At 48.9% G+C, this 22,428-nt stretch overlaps 1 protein-coding gene across 1 annotated transcript in view; it reads right to left on the reverse strand.

Annotated features, from left to right (window-relative positions):
• LOC135814712 (uncharacterized) overlaps positions 1-22,428 on the reverse strand; it is a 46,585-nt gene that overhangs the window by 11,903 nt on the left and 12,254 nt on the right. Inside the window, exon 3 of the mRNA XM_065327879.1 lies at positions 1-787. This exon is cut by the window's left edge and continues 2,212 nt beyond it. Coding sequence (XP_065183951.1) covers positions 1-787 — 787 coding nt within the window. The remainder of the gene's footprint in view (positions 788-22,428) is intronic.

Consider the following 22,428-nt stretch of genomic DNA (forward strand, 5'->3'; position numbering starts at 1 on the left):
GCGTACTCAAGTGCTTCCGTGTAGCTTCTTACGGACAAGTCCATCTTGTTTAGATCACGGTAACAAGCGGCAATCTTGTTCAGCGCCTTCATCATGATGTTGTCCCGGTCTCTCTCGACTCTCAGCTCTTTACCAACGTCGAATGCCTTCTGGAAGATGCTCAAAGCCTTTTGTGGATCACGTGTGCGTAGCTTGATCTCGCCTCGGCCGAGATGTGTTTCGCACGTGTAGAACATAGCATCAGAGCTGTTATCGCTGCTCAGTTCCGCCAGGATGTCTTCGTAGGACTGCAGAGAGTCAGCGTAGCGTTGCAGTATGGTCTCGCACTGTGCAATGGTCAGCCGAGCCGAGTAGTAGAGCGCACTGTCGCCACGCGTTGCACTCACGATGTGACGCATGTACTCGCATGCCTTCTTAGAGTGCAAGTGCACTTCTTCCGAGCTGGCCTGGCCGCTGTGCGATGCCTTGGACAGCGAGACGCGCATGTGTGCCAAACCGAGCTGATACAAGCACTTGATGACATCCTGGTATTTGGCGTTGAACTGCCGCCCAACGCCCTTGAGCACTGCATCCAGCGAGGACATGTCGCTAGTCTGCATTAGCTCAGACGTAACGCCAGTGGTGCAGGCAGCTTCTTGCACCACATCACGATTTCCAACAGTGGCATTACTCTGCGCCGCAAGGCTCAGGTCTTTAGCTATGCTCATCAGCACGATGGCAAGTGATGGCATGCTCAGAACTTCAGCATCCTCTTGTGGCCGGTAAGATCGCAAACGTTCCTGTTCATCTGGGCAAGGTGAAAAGGAAGAACATTAAAAAGGTTACGCACTGCCAACAGCACTTTGCCTGTATGTGGAAGTATAGAATCAGAGGATGCCGCTGTGCTGTCTGCACACTGATCGTGTTCACGGCAACATGCTTACAAAGTTATAATAGGTCAAGAGCAGAGACCATCTACCATGTATCCCGGTTATTTTGTTTCTACCACTGTCCTACAAACTGGCCTGCGATTCAAAATAACAAACACGGATTCGTGCGCCTGTTCCATTTCACAAAAAAACGTCACGGAGATAGTGACAAGTCGATGAGTCGAAGCACACGTTCAGGCAGACCAATGCGGCTCGGCACATCCCATTCCCATGGTTTGAAGAGTCTGTGTGTTTGCCATCTTCAGCAGATCTACCCACAAGAAACACGAAGTAGGGGAACACCCAGGATGAAAGTTTAATTTAGAAAAGGTCCCATCTTTAGAGTCCCTAGCTTGAGCGACGTGGAGCCATGGCCAGGATATACAGGAAACCAAAGCTGTAAAGCCGGCACCCGGAGGCCACCGAGCCGTGTTGCTAACCGCCCGTATTTTCCCATATTTTTTTTACAGAAAAACGAAGTTTTGTCCGCAGTACGGATTTCAATAGAATTATCCCGCAAAAGCGAAAAAAAGTACGGTGTCTTCGAAAGCAGTGAAAAATGGTGCAGAAGACGCCTATCCACGTGTCCACGATCGATCAATCCAAAATCTGATTGCAGAGTGCATGCAGCCTGCACCCCGTAGTGCGCTGTACATGTGCACATACGACGGTGCCAACCTGTCGCCAAAAACGGGTGTGTGCAGTCCTGAATGGGTCACCATGCTGCGCAAACTACCCTGACCACCACCCGTTTGGTGTGACTTGTGCCGCAGTGTGCCCTTTTCAGAGCTTGTAGAGCGCCGCACATTGAAGAGCTCGCAGGTCGTCGTTTTCGATCGAGCATTGTGCTTCGTGTTCAATGTCAGTCTTGGCCAGATCAACGAAGTGGACACGCTGTGTGGACAGGAAATGGTAGGGATTTCAGTTATGACAGTGTTTGTTCGTTTCTGTTATTCGAATTTGTTTAGAGCACAGGCAATTCTGCCTTCTCAACAGAGGAAAAAACCTCCGGTTCCTACTAAGAACGAATAACATATTATGAGAGAGGGAAATATTAAAAAGAATCATAAAATGAGAATTCCAAAGTATAGAATTCAATGGGTGTGTGTACATGTAAGCAGTGCAGAACACATAGGGATAACATGCAGTAATGTGTATGATGAATGGGGGGGGGGGGGGGGGGGTTATTGCGTGCACACTGCTTTTAAAAGTATAAAGATGAGGGATGAATGTCAAGCAAAGTGGTACCCATGAAGGAAGTCATGCCGAGCAAGGAAGGAGCGCGTTTAACATTGGTTACAAATTACAATCAATTCTGTCCAGAGCCAGCTTAAAGGCACAAGCCGCATTGTGGACTGAGGCGAATATCACTGGGAAGGGCATTCTAAAGAGTGCTTCCTACAAATGTCAATGACTAACGACCAGAAGGTTCAGGAAGGAAAGGCACTTGCAGCAGCCGCTGTTCCTGTCCTCGAGTAATTCGGCGATCATCCCGGGATGCGTGGCCTGTATTAGCCGTCAACTGAAAGTAGGTGCAGAAAAGAGGACTTGCAAGATCATGTAGGCAACGGAAAACAAAAAAACAGAATCTTGTAGTGAAAAATGTGAGTTAGGGATCGAATAGATAATCTTATGAGAAGGGGAGCTGTGGATGCACGCCTGGAGAGCCGGAAAATTGCACAAATGCCGGATTTGCTGGATTTGATTAGACGACTCTGCAACTGCTGTGTCAGCGACGGGAAGAATGCATTGGATGCTTATGTTAGTCGTGCTTGCACAATGCCAATGTACTAAAGTCTGCGGGCTCTTATGGGCAGAGATTGCCCATGGCGCCATAGCTGGCTGATGGCGACTGACACCTTCCGCACAACATTTGAAATATGCGGCTGCCAGGACAGCTGATCGTCAATTTATGGCTTGATCCTTACATTTCACGACTGGTATGTTGCCAGTGAGTCCCCGAGGTCGAATTACCATGACTTGGGTTTTGCCGGTATTCAGCAGAAGCCCAATATCGGACAGCCAGTCAGACAGACGTGTCACAATCATGGTCAAAGTCCGGCAAACAGTGTCCAGATCTGAATCAGAAAAATCTAGGATGATGTCGTCCGCGAACTCCTGATGAACAACAATGCAAGGTATGACGCCGGAAATGTCACTTGTGTAAAGGACAAAGAGAAGCGGCCCCAGAACACTGCCTTGGGGAACACCTCTTGAGCATGGGACCGCACCAGAGAGAACATCACACACCTTGGCGCGCTGAGAACGACCAGACAGATAGCTAGCCAGCCATGACAATACTGTGCCATTGACTCCCAAGGCGAACAATTTATCAATCAGACATTGATGTTGAACACCATCGAACGCTTTTGACATGTCAACCATCACAATACCCGCGTATTTACGCTCTTGTTTGGCCAACAGCCAACAGTTGGTGGCTAGAACTAATTCATCTTCCGTAGAGTACATTTTCCTGTAGGCAAACTGACTGCTAGGTAAAATGCTATGTTGCGTGAGGTATGCTGTGAGCTGCTTCTTTACGAAGAACTCCAAGATCCGGGACAGAATAGGGAGCAATGACACTGGTCTATAGTTAGTAGGGGATGTTGCATCGCCACTCTTGAACAGTGGACTAATGTGCGATGTTTTAAAACATGCTGGCACAGTACCGGATGTCAAGGATGCATTGACTATAGTGGTAAACGGAGGTGCCAAGATGTCTGAACACTGCTGCAGTACAATTCCAGGAATGTTGTCACTCCCAGATGCTTTGTGAGGACTCCAAGTTTGCAAGCATTTTGCAACATCAGACACGCTTACCGGTTGAAATGTTGAGAGGCTACACGCAGAGGCTGGACCACGTGGTATATGAAGCAAAGGTGGCCGCATGGGGTCATGCACAATGTCTCCGAACAGTTTACTGAGTGCCTCAAGCGGTGCTTCAGGTTCTTTCCTTGTCTTCCGTCGGCCTGTGATATCGTTCATGACAGCCCAGAGTTGCCGTTGATCCGATGTGTCACATCTCTCAGTGATATACAAGTTGCGCAGACTCCTGTCCAACTTCCGTGCTTTGAAGCGAGCTGATCGATGGGCTTCTTGAAGGTTCTGATCGGTTTTGTCTCGGAGCCAGAGACGATGTGCCCGGTTCCGTTCCCAAACACTTGCCACTAGCTCATCTTTGATCCATGGGCAAGGACGCCAAGATTTGCGGCGCCGTTCGCGAAGTGGAGCATGGGTGTCCAGAGTGGTCTGGATTCCCTCAGTGAGTGATGGCGCAAGCACGTCCACACAAACAGAGGCACAGGTAGTTAGTGTCTTCTCCAGATCACATTTAAAAACATTCCAATCCACTTTGTGCAAACAACGAGTCTTGCACAGACGCTGTCCCGCCAAGTGGTGACTGGCTGAAATAGGCAGCCTGGCAAGTACTGCGGAGTGGTCACTGATGTCCAGATGTACAGTCTCGCAAACACCCTGGATCGGGGTGGTAGACAAAAATAGATCCAGTAGTGTGGCAGTACTGCTCGTCACTCGGGTGGGAGATGTGACATGGTTCCGATTAAACTGGTTGAGTACATGATGCAAAGTAGTCACAGGATGGGCATCCTTGAAGTTTACGTTGAAGTCTCCTACTAGCACAGTTGTGGTCTGCGGTCCACTGCAGACAGTCTCTAGTGTGACAGTGTGTAGTCGTAAGCATGGATTCTGACGAGGAACCTAGGCGAGAAGCTGGTCCTCCTGGATTGAACAAAAAGCCGAAAAAAGCGGCTGCTTGCTTCAAAGAGTCGTGGTCGCTACCGCCAGGAATAACGAAGAGCAAGAAGGGAATTCACTTCACTTTCTGCAAGCACTGCAACAGTGATTTCAGCGTTGGATATGGAGGTTTCAATGATGTCAACAGGCATGTCAAATCGCAGTTGCACGAGAGAATTCCAAGGTCGTTGCTGGCAATTTATCTCTTCAATTGTTCACTTCTTCTGTGAGTGACAGTCTGGCGACTAAAGTGATGACAGCGGAAACAACCGTAGCAAATTTCATAATGTCAACACAACCTACCTTTCTTAGCTGCTGATCATCTCTCAGATTTGCTGACTGGAGTGTTCACGGGGGACTCGAAAACAGCCGCACAATACCAGTGCAAGCGAACCAAGACGGCTGCTATGCTGCTATAATAACGCATGCCTTGGAGCCTCACTACCGTGAAGCTGCTTTGAAGACTACCAAAGACATCTTTCTCAGCCTTCTCTGTGATGAGTCGAATGAACGTGACGCTGCAGAGAAGCTTTTGACAGTTTTGCTCCGTTTGTTTGACCGCGAGGAAGGAAAAGTCGTGACCCGTCATCTTGAAACAGTCGGTGTGACAGACTTCACTGATGTTGGCATCTTCACAGCCTTGAAGACCTGCTTGGTAATCCATGGCTTGAGCTTTGACCGCATGATATTGTTTGCCTTGGATACATGCAATGTAATTAAAAGGCCCCAGAAATGGAGTAAATCGCCAAGCTGCGTGGAGAGCAGGCGAAGGTCATCGACATGCATTGCAGCTGTCATGTTCTTAACTTGTGTGTGAAGGCTGCTGGGAAAACCATTCAAGGTGGATGAGCTGCTGGTAGACATTTACTATCACTTCCAATTAGGGGTGAAACGATTCGGGTAAGGAACCGGTTTTGGAACCGCCAGCTGAAAATAATCGGGTACCCGTTCCGTCAAATTTTGAACCGAAACTCTAAAAATCTCGTTCTCCTACAAATACATGTGCACGTCAAGTCTACTCAAGATTTAAAAATGTCTAACCTAACGATCACCGCCCTTCCAAAGGGTTTCTCCTGGTTATTATCTTCTTCGCACATTGACTCTCCGATGTCTCGTTCTTGCTCGTAAAATTGTTTTCTAAAATTAATTTTCACGAACGCATTTAGTTGGTCTGGAGAAAAGAGTGCATGGAACCGATACCCGAACCGTAGGAAACTATGCTGGCATTAGGGTACCCGGACATGAAAAACATGGAACTGTTTCACCTCTACTTCCAATACAGTGTGAAACAAATTGTTTCCTTGAAAGAATATGCCGACTTTTGCAGTGTGGAGTTTAAAGGGACACTCCGGGAATTTTTTCAGTGGTGTGTTCTCTTCATGGGGACCTTATATGGCCCCCAAGGAATGGGGAATCGCGAAAACTAGACCCAAAAAGTTGATATATGAAGCCAGGGAGGGCCAAGTTTGTCTCCTCTTTTGATGGTTTTGATGACGTCACGTGTGCTTAGTATTCAAATTCTCTGCATTTGAAGATCTTAGTTGTTTGAATTTTCTGGTGATGAAGAACGATGTTTGGTCAACATTCCCAAGCTTCACAACTGCGGCCATACTCTAAGGAACCTGAAGGACCTCCTGAGGTGCCCCTGGTAGAAGCGCAGCCTGATGAGGGCCAGGAGATTGGAGCGGAGGACTTCACTGGTCCGAGTACGAGGATCCCGAAATTCTCTATACGCCGTGAGGCATATGGTCAGAACAGTTTTGTTTAGACAAGCTGACGCGAAGCCGGGGTGTGTGTAACGCATGTCAAAGGGCTGTCAATGCTAACAGCTGCAGCGCTCTCTCGACAGCAAAGGTAATCGACTGCCCTCTGCATCATCCTACATTTCTAGCAGGAACACCAATCGTTATTTCCTGGTCGACCAGTGAAGTCATCCGCTCCAATTTCCTGGCCCTCATCAGGCTGCGCTTCTACCAGGGGCACCTCAGGAGGTCCTTCAGGTTCCTTAGAGTATGGTCGCAGTTGTGAAGCTTGGGAATGTTGACCAAACATCGTTCTTCATCACCAGAAAATTCAAAAAAACTAACATCTTCAAATGCAGAGAATTTGAATACTAAGCACACGTGACGTCATCAAAACCATCAAAAGAGGAGAGAAACTTGGCCCTCCCTGGCTTCATATATCGACTTTTTGGGTCTAGTTTTCGCGATTCCCCATTCCTTGGGGCCATATAAGGGCCCCATGAAGAGAACACACCACCGAAAAAATTCCCGGAGTGCCCCTTTAAGCGCATCCTGTCTCATAGTGAGACCCGCTGGTTGTCAATGGGCCGCCGGTCTGTGAAGAGAACTCTGGAGATGTGGGATGTGCTCGTGTCCTACTTCACAAGCCACCCTGATGTCGAGAAGCCCGGCAAAGTAAGGACCATTGAAAAGCACCTAGTTTCTTTCCGATGTCTTCCCTGAGGGAGTTAACGTGGGCACTGAAACTTAAAGTTGAATCGAGAGTCAGTCCCAGATACTTCACTTCGTCAGACGGGGCAATAACAGTCGAACCACAGACAATGCTAAGGTTAGGTGGAGGATGTGAGCGTCTGCTGTGGATCAGTAGTACTTGGCTCTTGCTGGAGTTGAGGAGCAGGCCGCGATCTGTGAGGTGCTGCTTTACTACTAAAAAATCTTCTTCTAAGTAAGACATGAGAATTCGTGGACACTTTCCAGAGGCATACAGGGTGGTGTCGTCTGCATAAAGAAGGCATTGGGAACGCAATGGCAGAGTGGGGAGACGTTGAGTGTAGATGCTGAAGAAGGTAGGGCCTAGGACGGAACCCTGGGGAACCCCCGTAGTGCAGGTCACTCTACAGTCACTTGTGGTTCCGTTCACTTCTATGCGTTGCTGTCGGTGAGACAGATACGACTTGAACCACTCAAGAGCATTTCCACGGATCTTCCGACTGTGAAGGTCATCTATTAGCGTTTGGTGGTGGACGCGGTCAAAGGCTTTGCTCATATCAAGCAGCAGTACGACCGTATAGTCTCCGGTATCCATGCTTCTCTGCCAGTTATTGATCGTGGGTGTTAAAAGGTCCTCAGTACTGTGGTTCCGCCTGTATGCAAACTGTTCATTCGGAATTGCTCCGGGTGTGATGTCCAGATGGTCGTGAAGCTGCTGGAGCACTAGCGATTCCAAGACTTTAGAGATAACTAGCAGCACCACCGGCCAGCGTTGCCTGGCCGAATGTGGCATGCGGCCGGGTGAAGCAAGTACATGAACAGCACACGTGCTCAGCACGTGGTGGTGGCCAGACCGCTGAAGTCCTGGTGAGGGAGGTTCTTCATCGTTGGAAGGAGAAGGAGGGACGTCTGTTACGCCTTCGGGAGGCTGGTCAGGGTTGTCCATCACCTGGTGGCGGATGAAGCGGCTCAAAAAATTCATAAAATTACGAACAAAAGTGCGATGCGCTCTTCACTGCAGATCAGATGCAGAGTGCAGTCAGTGCAGATCTTTTGTATCCTTTTGTTGCAGATGTTTCTATTTGCAGAGAACGGTTCACGTGGTGCTAGTAGGCTAGGTGGCTACATGATTCGCACACTTCGCGTGCTCAGTGCTTCTGCGCGCGGCTGCTACTGCTACTCGTACGATCGTACTGATCGTGTCTGCTACACATATAGGCCTAGCATCTACACTGTTCGCACGCTTCGCGTGCTCAGCACGTGGTGGTGGCTACACGATTCGCACGCTTCGCGTGCTCAGTGCTTCTGTGGCTGCTTCCGCTAGCTACACGATTCGCACGCTTCGTTCGCACTCTTTGCGTGCTCAGTGCTTCTGCGGGCGCTAGCTACACTGTGCTACACTGTTCGCACGCTTCGCGTGCTCAGGGCAGCGCTGCTCCGCAGCGCTTCAGCGTGACACAAACACACACGTCACAGGTGCCTCTTCTTTATAAGGAGCGTGACACACACACACACAGACACACGTCACAGGTGCCTCTTCTTTATAAGTAAAGATGGGCAGTAGCGAGACTGGGCGATAGTTGGAACTGTCGTAGGGGTCGCCTTTCTTAAACACTGGACACACAGACACTAGTTTGTAGGCTGACAGTACCTTTCCGCTAGACAATGACTGGTTGAAGATGGAAGTTAAGGAATTGGCCAGCTCGGCGGCATGGTGTTTCAAAATGTAAGCTGGTATGCCGTCTGATCCAGATGCTTTCGTGGTATTCAATCGTTCGAGAATCTTCGTTACTACTGCTGTTGTAACTGGTTGGAACTCGAGAATGCAATGGTCTAAACAGTCGTCCGCTGGAGTGTCTGGGGTCGTAGGAGCAGCGCGGTGTTCATCGTGGACGATATTGCCTAGGGTATCTGACAAAGATGAGAGGGAGGCTTTCGGTGTGGGGTGGGATTTTCTCCTTCTAGTTAGTTGATTCAGCACTGCCCATTGGAGTCTAGGATTTCCTGTAGCGTCACTGAACTTATCTTTGTAGTACACACTTTTCAGTTTGCGGTTTAGTAAAGTTCCTTGACGACGTATTGCACGATACTGCTGTCGGAGGCGGTCATCCATGGGGTGCTTTTTTAAGGCGCGATGGGCTGAGCTGCGTCGATGAAACATCTGTTTCAGCTCTGGGGTGACCCAGGGCTGGGGGCGGGGTTTGGAGTAAGCTGCGCGCTTCTGGGTGACGAATGGAGCAAGATCATCTAGTACTGTCATGACACTTTGTTGCCAGTGTCTTGCCGCTGCATTTAGATTATAACCGCCGGATACATCTGAGGGGTCAAGGGTGTGTGTGAGAGCTGCAGACGTTACACTACGGTCAAGGTGCGCCAGGCTAGGTTGGCGTCTTGGAGAGAATTGCTCGTGTGGCTGTTCAAAGTTAGCTCTACTAACACGGACAGAGAGACCAATAAGATGGTGGTCGGACAGGCCATCGACGCTGTGAACAAATGTACTATGAAGAGGCACGAGAGAGGGAGACGGAGCAGTCGTTGTCATTGTTGTCGGTATGAGTGCAAGGTCTAGGCATGATTGACTAGGAACTCTGGTGGGCTGTAGTATGACGTTTTGTAAGCTGCGGTCAGCGCAGAGGCCTTGTACATAGCGGGCGTTCGGGTGAGGTGGGACAGAGAGCATGTGGACATTGTAATCACCGAGGAGGAGGATGTCCGGACATGTTGCGGAGGCCATCTGCACGCTATTATCGAGCTCCTCCCAGAAATCCACATGGCTGTCGGGAGCGCGGTATACGCAGCCGATGGATAGAAATGGATTCGTTCGGCTATGGGTGTGCAACCCAACGAATATGGTCTCTAGCCTGTCGTTTACTTGAAGTTGCCTGGATTTCAGTTGTTCCTGCACATACATAGCAACGCCACCACCCTTCCTGCGATCAGCTCGGTCCCGGCGATAGAGAGTGTAGGCTGGTATAGCAAGATCGCAATTCATCACAGTAGAGTCCAAGCATGTTTCACTGATTGCTAGCACATCGATTCTGTACTTGTACATTATACAATGGATTTCGTGAGATCTATTTCTTAGGCTACCGATGTTGATGTGGGCGATGGTTAAGCTCTTGATGGCTGAAGACGGACAATCAGGCTGGATGTTTGACTGGTGACTGGATGGATAGTTACCAGGATTTTATACAATGTTAGGTACTGGGTCAGCAGCGACTACATCTGTTGCTCGGAGATGAGTAGTAGAGTAGCTGAGAGGGAGTGTTGCTGGTGATTACTTGGACACCCTGATGAAACCTATTCTGTTGCTAGCTCATCGATTTCAGTTGCACTGTATGGGGTGCCATCTGGGTTCAACATGTCACCATACGGTGGCGAGCAACGAATCTCCTTTTGGCGGAGTTCCTTATACCTAGGCAGGGCCTGTCGTCTAGCAATCTGCTGTTGCTTGGTCAGGTCGTTGTCCACGTACACATCTTGATCATTCAGTTTCAAATCCAGACGTTTACGGTACACTGACAGCTTGGCCTCGTGGCTTTTCATGCGTAGCCTCACTGGCCTGGCCTTGTCCTGTACGGCTTTGCTGGCGGAACCAATGTGCTCTGCAGAGAGTATTTGGTCAGCACTAATCTGGAGGAGCTGCTCACATCTGGATGACAGTGCTACGCTGTCCTCGTTGTCCGCTTCGGGGATGCCCCTGAGAATAAGGTTCTCCGACCTCTTCACCCTCTCTACCTCCTCTGCTATGACCTCGGCAAGCTGCATTGCACAGTGGCTCCCAGCTGTCTGCCACGCATTTCCACGTGGTGCATTACTCTGCACCGCACTCCTGGTACGGCATGCAGGGTCATCATCTTGAGTACGGAAAGTCCTCTCCATCTCCTCCACTCTCACTTCAAACTTCGTCAGCTTCTCTCTCAAAAAGCGATTTTCCGCCGTTACACTTTCTAGCTTCAGGGAGATTTCTTGAAAGATGCTGTTTACTGTCATACTCATATCCTTCTGCTCCCGCAATGTGTCGTGTAACGTGCTGCGCATTGACGCAGTGCCGTCCTGTACCGCCTGGCTCCCGTCATATTAGGTGTTGTCAATTTGCTGTCGCAGGCCGTCAGGAGGCGAGCGATCCGCCGCGGGAGACTTTCTGCTCAACCTCTCAGGAGTTCGGCGAAGAGAAGACAACTTCACACCTGTAACTGCTACTGGCAGCCTGCTTGGCTCACTGGCTGGCATGCTGGGGGAGAACAAGGGGGTACTTTGACCAGAGCTCTAAAACCCGCAACCAGTTCCATTGATGAGGATGTGAAATCTTTGAATGCAGACGAAGCAGTTAGTTTCTGGTTGGGAGCCCGTGCACTGAAATCCCCGATGGGAGAGCTGAACTACAAGAACCTTTCTGATCTCGCTTTGCAGCTCCTGGCGATTCCGGCATCGAATGCGGACGGATTTCAGGTCTCGGCTCAGAACAGAAACACTGTCAGCACTGATCTCATGTCACTTCAACAAGAACGCTGCGTGCTGTGAAGAGGCGGAGTTTCCGCAGTCACTTCGGAACCAAGCTAAGAAATGCACAGGAGAGAACAACGGGAGTGCTGTGTCTTCAAGTAAGGAGTGAATTGATTGAATCAGTACATTATGAGCAAGGAATAAGTTAATCTACAGAATAATTACATTATTTTCATGAAGAAATTGTGGGCACAATTATGCGATCGAGTCCACCAACTACCTTGATGATGACGAACCCGGAGCCCAGTTTGCTCACGACAAAAACTCACACGACAACGTTGATCATTTCTTATTGTCAACTAACTTTGATAACTCATCGCGAAAGCAGAGAAAATGCAAAACCTCTCACGGCTGAGGTAAAAAAGAACTGCCCGAAAACTCCTAGTATGACAGCGGGGTTAGTAACTTTCTACACTACGCTATGGAGGGGGCAGGAGCAGCAACTATTGCTATCCATAAATGTAACTACTATACATGAGCAGCGTACAAAGCTTGCAACACGGATATAATACACGCGCAATTGGTGCATAGTAGAACAATGCCCGTCACGCACCAAAAGAAGCAGAAAAAGTAAGTGCTAAATAGAGGCTCTTTTTATCAATTCTCCCCTTCCTCGATATCTCATATCGAAAGTGTGCCATAAAGGAGATCTATGCAATACAAATTGCATCATAATAGAACTAGTAGTATCACACAGATAACTAAGAATCTAACTCGTGATACACTGAATGGTAATTATGTGTCACTGCGATGACTTCACTTGCATGTGTCGCACACTACGGTTCACAGTGTTACTCACTCTGGTGTGGCTTCCAATGGGCACAACCTTGCAATAGGTCGCACAAAGGTCTTCGCACCAACCTTCACCTTCGCTACTCGTACGTGACCGTCTCGGCCTGGATACGTTTCCAGCACTCGTGCTAATGGCCAGTGCCCTCGTGGTGTATCGGGTGACAGAAGTAGCATGACATCACCAACTTGAACTTCACTTTGAGGCTTCTTCCACTTCTGTTTGGCGCTCAGGCTTGGCAGCCACTCCTTGATCCATCTCTCCCAGAAGTGGCGCACCAGTTCTTGTACTCGTCGCCACCGTCGTTGAGGATTGAAGCTCGTGTGGTCGACTGTTGATGGAGCAAACACACCTCCCATCTGGCCGAACAGGAAATTATTGGGTGTGAATGGCGTCTCATCGAGCGGATGGCTTGACTGATAGGTCAGGGGCCTCGAGTTCATTAGGCTTTCTGCACCAACCAATGCACTTGTCAATTCTTCGTCTGTTGTCTCAGCATTTCCAAGTATGGCGTAGATAGCACGTTTGGCAGCTCGGACCATCACCTCGAACGATCCTCCAAAGTGTGGAGCGGCTGGTGGATTGAACTGCCAATGAATGCCCTGATCGGCGGTCGTCCGTACTATGCAGTCTTTATCCAAAGCATCGTGTAACTCCTGAAGCTCTCTCTGCGCGCCGACAAAGTTGGTTCCGTTGTCTGATAACATATGCTGTGGTAGACCACGGCGTCCGACGAATCTGTAGAAGGCGTTGAGGAATGAGCTTGTGTCGAGTCCATAGGCAAGCTCCAAATGCACTGCGCATGTAGCGAGACAGGTAAACCGACATATATAGCGATTCTGCCTCTTTCTGCCACGCCCTTGGATCGTTTCAAATGGACCGGCAAAATCTACTCCGGTTCTTGCGAAAGCTCGGAAGGATGGTGTGATCCTGGTGCATGGAAGTGGAGCCATTATCTGATGTGCAGGCTTGGCCTTCAGCAGCTTGCATCCCGGACACCTCCGTTCCATCTCACGAATTGCTTCCCTGGCGGCATTGATCTAGAATCGCGCACTGATATTAGCGAGGATGTGGTTAGTGCCTCCCACATGCTGAGCTAACTCATGATAGTGCCGAATGATGAGCTGGGTGACGGGATGATGACGCGGTAAGATGATTGGGTGCACTGTATCCTCCGGCAGGTACTCTGCATATGCCAAGTCTTCCTTGACAGCGCAGTACACCGTTGTCGTCGATCATTGGGTTCATGGGGCTTAATTCGCTTCTTGCCGACACCACTTTTCTCTGGCCGAGCACCTTGATCTCGTCCGAAAAGGCATCATGTTGGGCCATCTTCAAAACCTCGGTCTCTGCATCACTGATCTCTGCTGATGAGAGCGGACCTGTCATTCTGACGGACTTGATTGTACGGCAATTGGTCACGAAGCGTCTCACTAACACCCTCGTGCGGAGTAGTCGGCTCCATGATCCGAAGCGCTCGGGGTCAAGCCGCCATTGCTGCTGTTGCTGTTGATGGTTGCTAGGCCTGTCATCTTGTCATTGCCGGCCGCTGTCTGAAACAGGCTTGTAATTGCGTTGGTCTGATATTGTTCTTTCTTCTCTTCTTTGCGCATCGTCTCGACATTGACCTTGGTCTCCACCCGCTGTGGCCAAGTTGTAGCATCCTGTAGTAGATATGCTGGACCATTCCACCAGCACATGCTGTCATCTACTTGTTGCACTGAACACCCTCGTGATATCTTGTCGGCTGGGTTTTGCTCAGTTGGTCCATGATGCCATTGCGCTGGTTCCGAGAACCCTTGTATTTCGCTGACTCGGTTGGCCACGAACGTTTTATACCTCTTGCTTTGACCACGGATCCAATACAGGACGTTCATGCTATCCGTCCAGAACACCAGGGCTGACTTTGGTAGTGCCAATGCGTCGGCGATCTGCCTAGCCAGCTGTGTCGCAACCACTGCTGCTTGTAACTCCAGGCACGGGATGCTAGTTGTTGACAGAGGGGCTACTCTCGACTTTGCTGCAATCAATTGCGACGTTACTTCATCTGTACTGCCCTGCACTCGGTAGTAGGCAACTGCTCCGTACGCCTTTTCTGAAGCGTCAGCGAAGATGTGGCATTGGACGTTTGAAGCTACCGGCTGATCCAGTGGCTGGAGACACCGCGGAATGGCGACTGATGCAAGCAGTGAGAGTTCCTCAAACCACTGCCGGACAGCTTGGCACAGCTGCGGGTCCAATGGATCATCCCAAGGGACACCGTCTGCCCACATATCTTGCAGCAACATCTTGGCTTGGATAGTCAGAGGAGCCAGAAGACCCAAGGGATCGAATATTGTCGCCACTCGTTTCAGCACATTCCGCTTTGTGTACTGAAATGTTTCTGGTAGCGGTGAGAGCTTGAACGAGAAGGCGTCACTAGTTGCATCGTATTGCACTCCTAGCGTCTTCACTGAGGGCAAATCACTTTTGCTGAGGTCGACTTGCAGTGCTCGGTCTGTTGCTGGTATCTGCTCTAGTACTTCCTTTGAATTGGAGATCCACTTGCGAGCAACCATTCCAGTGTCACTCCACAGATCTGAAAGTTGTCGAAAGAGGCTGCTGCGCCACAGAAATCGGTGGTACGGACGATCCTCTTCAGCAAGATGAATTTGGAGATACATCTCACTGATATCACAGGCCACTGTGATCGGATTCTTGCGGAAGCGAAGTAGTACTTTTGCTAGATCCTGTTGCAGCTTAGGACCCTGACGTATCGTATCATTCAGCGAGACTCCATTTTAAGGCGAGCAGATGCATCAAACACGATACGCACTTTGGTAGTACTCTTGTCCGGTCTGAGTACTGGGAAGTGTGGTAGCAGCCATTTGGATGGTGGAGGGGGCTCGCCTGGTAAGACTAGTCGAACGTACCCTTTTTCCAAGTGTCATGACCCGGATCAGACTCGTCGTGAAAGCGACCACGCATCGAGTTCAGCAGCAAAAGCTAGACTCCGAAATATTCCTGAGTTCTGTAAGAATCATGATTAGCCCTGCGAAGGATTTGGCACTTTCGTTAGTTGAGCAATCATGGCTTACAACTCGTGGCCTAGAGTCGGAAAGTGTTGTCGTACGTCGGCAACACCTTCAGTATAAGTCGTCAGCATTGTACTCACTACACTGTTGAGCTTGAGGGGGCCACGCTTAGTCCTGCAAGGGAGCTGATACCCTTGTTAGTTGAGCAAGAGTGGCGCCTCTTCTCGCGTCGTCTACGACGTAAAGGGTCAACAGTACTTCGCGTACTCTAGACCCCAGGCCCGCTGCTGCTATGTTTGGGGGAAGAGCCCATATTGGGTAAAGCCACAAGAGCGACGCAGCTACGCTTCCCGCCTGCTGCAATGCATCCCAGCCACCGGATCGCGGATCAAGATCATGCCAGCATTTGGAGATCACTGATATTCACATTGGGTGAGCGGGCTCCCCGTATTGATCTTTGTACACTATTCTAGTTTGGCTGATTGCATATATTGCACCACTGTTTGAAATGTAGAAATAATCCTTACGCATTCTTGCCGCTGTATACTTTTGATCACATAATGTAGCATATATAAGGAGCTGTTTTGCTAACATTCACTCTCGATTTTCGACTCTCGGGGAGCTCACTACTCTCTCGATCCTCGACTCTCGGGGAGCTCACTACTCCTCCGACTCTCTCCTGCTTTGGGTCTTTTGACTCTTCACGCTTGATCTTCGATCTAGCATTGCAATGGTTGAATAAACACTGTTGAAGTGGAATTAGAAACCTGTCGTTCTGTGTGAGCTAGCTAACTTGGATGGCGACTATATTGGTCGTCTACCTGGGTAGCCACTAGACTGATCTAAGCCAAGTCACAAACCCGCCAACGCGCGCCCATGACACAAGTACTGTTGAATGATTTTGTCGTATGATGCTGCTACATCTGGTTGCTTTGCTAAACGCTGTTCGGTGCTACGGAGTCGCTGCATTGCCATCTCTTGGTTGTTGGGCAGTTGTGGGCCGTCTTTACGCCACAGCACACTTACTTGATGTCTCTGGTCGTTCTTCACCATTGATTTGACAGTTGCATCCACGATGGTCTGATCATCTGGACTGAATGCGGTTTCCAAATCCGAGTCGGTTTTTTCGAGCTCCCAGAACTGTAGGAGGAGAGTGCCGGCTTCCATTTCGTGCCTGTCACCCGCGTACAGAGTGATGGCGGTATGTGCATGTGACGTTGTTGCCATTGGGCCAACACAAGTCCAGCCCAGTGGTGTTAGACGGGCAATCGGCTCAGCTGGTTGCCCACGAATGTCCCTCAGCGATTCGTGCAGATTAGCATGATCATTGCCAATGAGGAGATCTACGCCTCGATTGTCGTTAATGGCTGGAAACTGGATGCCCTTCAAGTGTTTCCATTTTGAGCCATGTTGACGCCAGTCAATTGCGGGGAGGTCTCCCACAACTCGTCGTGTTGTTCTTGCTTCTATTCGAGCTGTCTCACGTCCGTCCAGGCCGGAGATGTTCACGGAGACAGGAGTAGTGGAGAATGTGTCCTGCCGTCCATTGAGCGTGCTGATTGTACCCTTCTCAGTATGACCCTGTAACCCTAATTCAGCGGCTACATCAGCATTTATATTATGACATCGTACTCCCGTCGTCGAGAATAGCATTCACAACCACTTGTCTGTTGGCGTTGCGTAGTATCACTGGAACAGTTCTCAAGGACACTGGTGTAGTTGTGGTACTTGGTTTGTTGCACTCCCCTTCCCTGACAGACAATGCCGTTCCATGCACCTTGTTGTCTGCCTTGCTAGAGGCCTTGTCGCTACTCGGTGAGGACTTGCTGGTGTGGTTACTACGTGGCTTGCTGCTATCTGCTGGAGCAGATGTCTGATTGATACTAATAGCATTACAAGAGCCTTGTCTGTTGGAGTCGTGCAAGGTCCGATGATGGGTGTCCTTGCAACCGTCAATGCCGCAGGTGTACGTCTTTGACCATTCCTTGCCAGTGTGACCATATGACAAGCATCTGAAACAGACATTGGCTTGCTTTGCTACTTGCCACCGTTTTCCGACACTGTAGAACTTGAACTCCGCACACTTCCACAGTGGATGCGGTCCATTACATGCCGGGCAATCTTGGTTGCCTGGTATACCAGCATTCGCGAATGTACGCGCCATATTCTTGAACATTGGTGGTGTCCGGCTGGTGAACTGTCGTCTATGCACACTGGCTGATTGAGCTGGCTGTGGCTGAGCTGCCGCGTTGCCACTGAATCCGCTCACGGTTTCTGACGCTACTACCAAGAACTCTGCCTCCAGGTTCACCCACTCGAGAAATACTTCAACTGTCTCTGGCTGAGATTTATCATGTCGCCACCTGTGGTATTGGGCGAGGTTACGTTCGTCTAGCTTCCTCAACAGACTGAGGTAGAATGTGCCATGGCCCAATTCCATGGCTCGACCTGAATCTTTCATGTTGACTACGGCCACGGCAAGCAGCTCGGCAAAGTGCTCCATCTCTTTCGGTCGGTTGGCTCTCACTACGGACATACTATCGATCTGTACAATATGTAGAGCCACACGGCGACGCTCACCGCCATACTTGCGCTCTAGCAACTTCTTAGCTGCGTCATAGGCTGATGGTGAGTAGCCAAATCGCTCGATGGCTGTCAGTGCGTCTCCTGCCAAATACTGCCTCAATCGCAACAGCTTGTACTGAGGGGTGGCGGGTGCACTATCTACACATGCCATGAAAGCTTCTCGGAATGACTCATACGTACGTTTGTCACCGCTGCATATGGGTATGCCAACTCGTTGTAGCTGCTTCCATGGCTCTGCAAGAGCCTGGTTTTGTTGCATTTGAGGTAGCCCTGTTGCATACATTTGATTTCCAATATTGGATGGTGTTGCATAAACCATTGGCTGTTGCATGTACCCGGAAGACATCTGTGGTTGGTGAGTATGCCAATATACATTTGTACCTGTAGAAGCCATTGACATTGCGCTCACAGGCGATGCCTGCCACTGAATACCTGACTGGAGCATCTGTGGTTGGCGAGTATGTCCATATACATTAGTACCTGTAGAAGCCATTGACATTGTGCTCACAGGCGGTGCCTGCCACTGGATACCTGACTGGGGCATTGCCATTGACACTGGAGGCTTTCTGAAAGAGTGTGGATTAGCCTGTGTACCAACACTGTACTTGGTATTCACTGCAGTATTCACACTATGCGTACTGGTTGAGGGTACAGAATTGCTTGGCAGAACATTGCTACTGCCCAAGGGTAATGTAGGACCAGTAACCTTAGAACTACTACTAGATGTACTGCCTGAGGTAGTGGTGTTTGCAGGAACAGCCGGGCCTAGCAAGAACACTCACACCATCATCGACACTTACTGTGATACATGTAGTGGCACTTGTCATGGTCACTGTTGCACAACCATCTGTATACTGGCCAATGTTGGACTGGACAGCGCTGGTGACCTCTGGGATGGTACCACCAGTACCAGTAGATGTTGAAATTGAGTGCCCTGTTACTGCTGTGCGGTCATCCGTGTCAAAACGTAGTTGTTGATCAGTTGCATTTGTTGCATGTCCGCTGGCGGACCTGTTCACGTCTCGTTGTTGTAGCGATCTGGCCAGCAGTCCCGGTTGTGACTCAAACCCAAGTGGTCCTGCGGACAGTTCATTGCTGTAAACATGTCCTGGCCACCAGCCACCGACTTCCCTGACTTCATCGCGGCACTGTTGATACGAATTACCGGTATACTGCTGCGTTTCAGCTGAGGCAACTGGCACGCGCTGAGTTGTTCTTACAATTTCAAACGCAAAGTCCGTCGCTTCGTCAAATTGCCTCTGGAGTACTTCTAGCTCACTAATCATCTTATCCTTCTCTCTTTGCTCTCTGCTTCGTATAAACCAGCTAGATCTGTGATCGTCCCTTCCGCTCTCTCATATGCTCTTTCGAGCTCGTTCATTTCTTTTTCGACATCGAAATAGCTCTCATCGTCCGTGCATCGCATCTGCACTCGCTGGGCTTTTTCTATCAGCCCTCGTCGGATGTTCGTGAATTGCTTCTTGTCCTGCGTTTTCCTGGCTCGGAGCGCACAGATGCTCGATCCTGCTTCACCGGCATCACCCAATCCACCTTGCGTTGGTGGCGCATCGGATGTCTGCTCAGCGTCTTGATCTCGGCAGCTCCCGGTGCTTGCAGTATCGTCTGCAACTACCTCCGACGGTTGAGCCTCGCTCCTGGATTCCTGCGGTTCGTTGGAGCCTTGTTCCTCCATCTCAACTAATCGTGGATCACTCTAGTAAGAACCATCCTCTGCTACCAATTTGATGATGACGAACCCGGAGCCCAGTTTGCTCACGACAAAAACTCACACGACAACGTTGATCATTTCTTATTGTCAACTAACTTTGATAACTCATCGCGAAAGCAGAGAAAATGCAAAACCTCTCACGGCTGAGGTAAAAAAGAACTGCCTGAAAACTCCTAGTATGACAGCGGGGTTAGTAACTTTCTACACTACGCTACGGAAGGGAAAGGAGCAGCAACTATTGCTATCGATAAATGTAACTACTATACATGAGCAGCGTACAAAGCTTGCAACACGGACATAATACACGCGCAATTGTAGCATAGTAGAACAAAGCCCGTCACGCACCAAAAGAAGCAGAACTAAGTGCTAAATAGAGGCTCTTCTTATCATACCTAGATTTTGAACAGTCAGACGTGCACAGTCTAGCAAAAAACTGGACTCGATCGCATAACTTGTGCCCACAATCTCCATGTTACAAATTCTTTTCTTTTTACCTTGGCTCACCATCTGAGTTTCACAATCTGTCTATACATCTACAGCTCTGAGCATGATCTGAGTTTCACAATCTGTCTATACATCTACAGCTCTGAGCATGATCTGAGTTTCACAATCTGTCTATACATCTACAGCTCTGAGCATGATCTGAGTTTCACAATCTGTCTATACATCTACAGCTCTGAGCATGATCTGAGTTTCACAATCTGTCTATACATCTACAGCTCTGAGCATGATCTGAGTTTCACAATCTGTCTATACATCTACAGCTCTGAGCATGATCTGAGTTTCACAATCTGTCTATACATCTACAGCTCTGAGCATGATCTGAGTTTCACAATCTGTCTATACATCTACAGCTCTGAGCATGATCTGAGTTTCACAATCTGTCTATACATCTACAGCTCTGAGCATGATCTGAGTTTCACAATCTGTCTATACATCTACAGCTCTGAGCATGATCTGAGTTTCACAATCTGTCTATACATCTACAGCTCTGAGCATGATCTGAGTTTCACAATCTGTCTATACATCTACAGCTCTGAGCATGATCTGAGTTTCACAATCTGTCTATACATCTACAGCTCTGAGCATGATCTGAGTTTCACAATCTGTCTATACATCTACAGCTCTGAGCATGATCTGAGTTTCACAATCTGTCTATACATCTACAGCTCTGAGCATGATCTGAGTTTCACAATCTGTCTATACATCTACAGCTCTGAGCATGATCTGAGTTTCACAATCTGTCTATACATCTACAGCTCTGAGCATGATCTGAGTTTCACAATCTGTCTATACATCTACAGCTCTGAGCATGATCTGAGTTTCACAATCTGTCTATACATCTACAGCTCTGAGCATGATCTGAGTTTCACAATCTGTCTATACATCTACAGCTCTGAGCATGATCTGAGTTTCACAATCTGTCTATACATCTACAGCTCTGAGCATGATCTGAGTTTCACAATCTGTCTATACATCTACAGCTCTGAGCATGATCTGAGTTTCACAATCTGTCTATACATCTACAGCTCTGAGCATGATCTGAGTTTCACAATCTGTCTATACATCTACAGCTCTGAGCATGATCTGAGTTTCACAATCTGTCTATACATCTACAGCTCTGAGCATGATCTTGTTCACCCTTGCCTATCATGTTAACAAGGGTATATAATTATAACCCCCCAAGAGTGTGCAACTCTGCATATGGGGTCTCGGACGGCGAAAACTCACATCACGTGTCTCAGATACGTTCGTACTACTTCAAACGAAGGATAGCGTGCACGCAATACGAATATCTGCCATGATCATGCTGGGGATTTGCATACCCGAAGTGAGTTTCTGTCCGACAGTGCTTTTTTATTACTCCGCTGCTCGCTAAAAACGTACAACTGCGACACTGCACCACGTGATGTGAGTTTTCGCCGTCGGCGTACCCCATAGAAAGGGTATCAGGAGTTGCACACTGGCTCGGGGGATTATAATTATACTCTTGATGTTACTCTTCTGTTTCCTTAATTCGTAGGCTTCACAAGTGAACTCTGTGGCTGGAAAAGTTGTACAGTATCGGGGTTTTTCCAAATTACACCTCTAATAATCAGTCAGAATGTTGACCTGAAAAACAAACGCGCAAAATTCTGAATAAAAATTCCACAAAATGGCACTGGGCAGTACGCATGGGGGTAGAGGGAACTTGGTAACACTGGCCGAGTGACATCGAAGAAAAAGAATAACGTGTTGACACTTGCACTATTCCTTTCCTTCAACAATGAACACTTCCCACTTCAGCACCACAAGTACCTAATCTTGCATGGCGTCATCAAGACGTTGACAAACACACTTTGGGCTTCCCAATTTGGGACTTTTGGAACTAGCTTTCTCGACCTGGGACTAGGCCCAGACAGATTCTGCTTCGCTCCCCTCGATATTTTGCTGCAAAATGTTGCTGCGAAATCTTCGATATTTTGCCGAGCCTGGCACAAGAAACTCGATATTTTGCTCCATTTTGCTCCGGAAAAACGTGTATTTTATCCACTTCCCGTACGTTTCACAAAAATCGAGTGGTTGGTTTCTCAACACGGGTTTCCACGCACGTGTCCCTGAGTTCTTCCAAAATCATGTCAATCCACAGTGAATCCCAGTGATATTTTGGTGACATCATATTGTCCTGGGCACAGTCTATTGTGGTAGA

The sequence above is a fragment of the Sycon ciliatum genome, chromosome 4 (assembly GCF_964019385.1).
Source record: "Sycon ciliatum chromosome 4, ocSycCili1.1, whole genome shotgun sequence".
Classification (NCBI taxonomy): domain Eukaryota; kingdom Metazoa; phylum Porifera; class Calcarea; order Leucosolenida; family Sycettidae; genus Sycon; species Sycon ciliatum.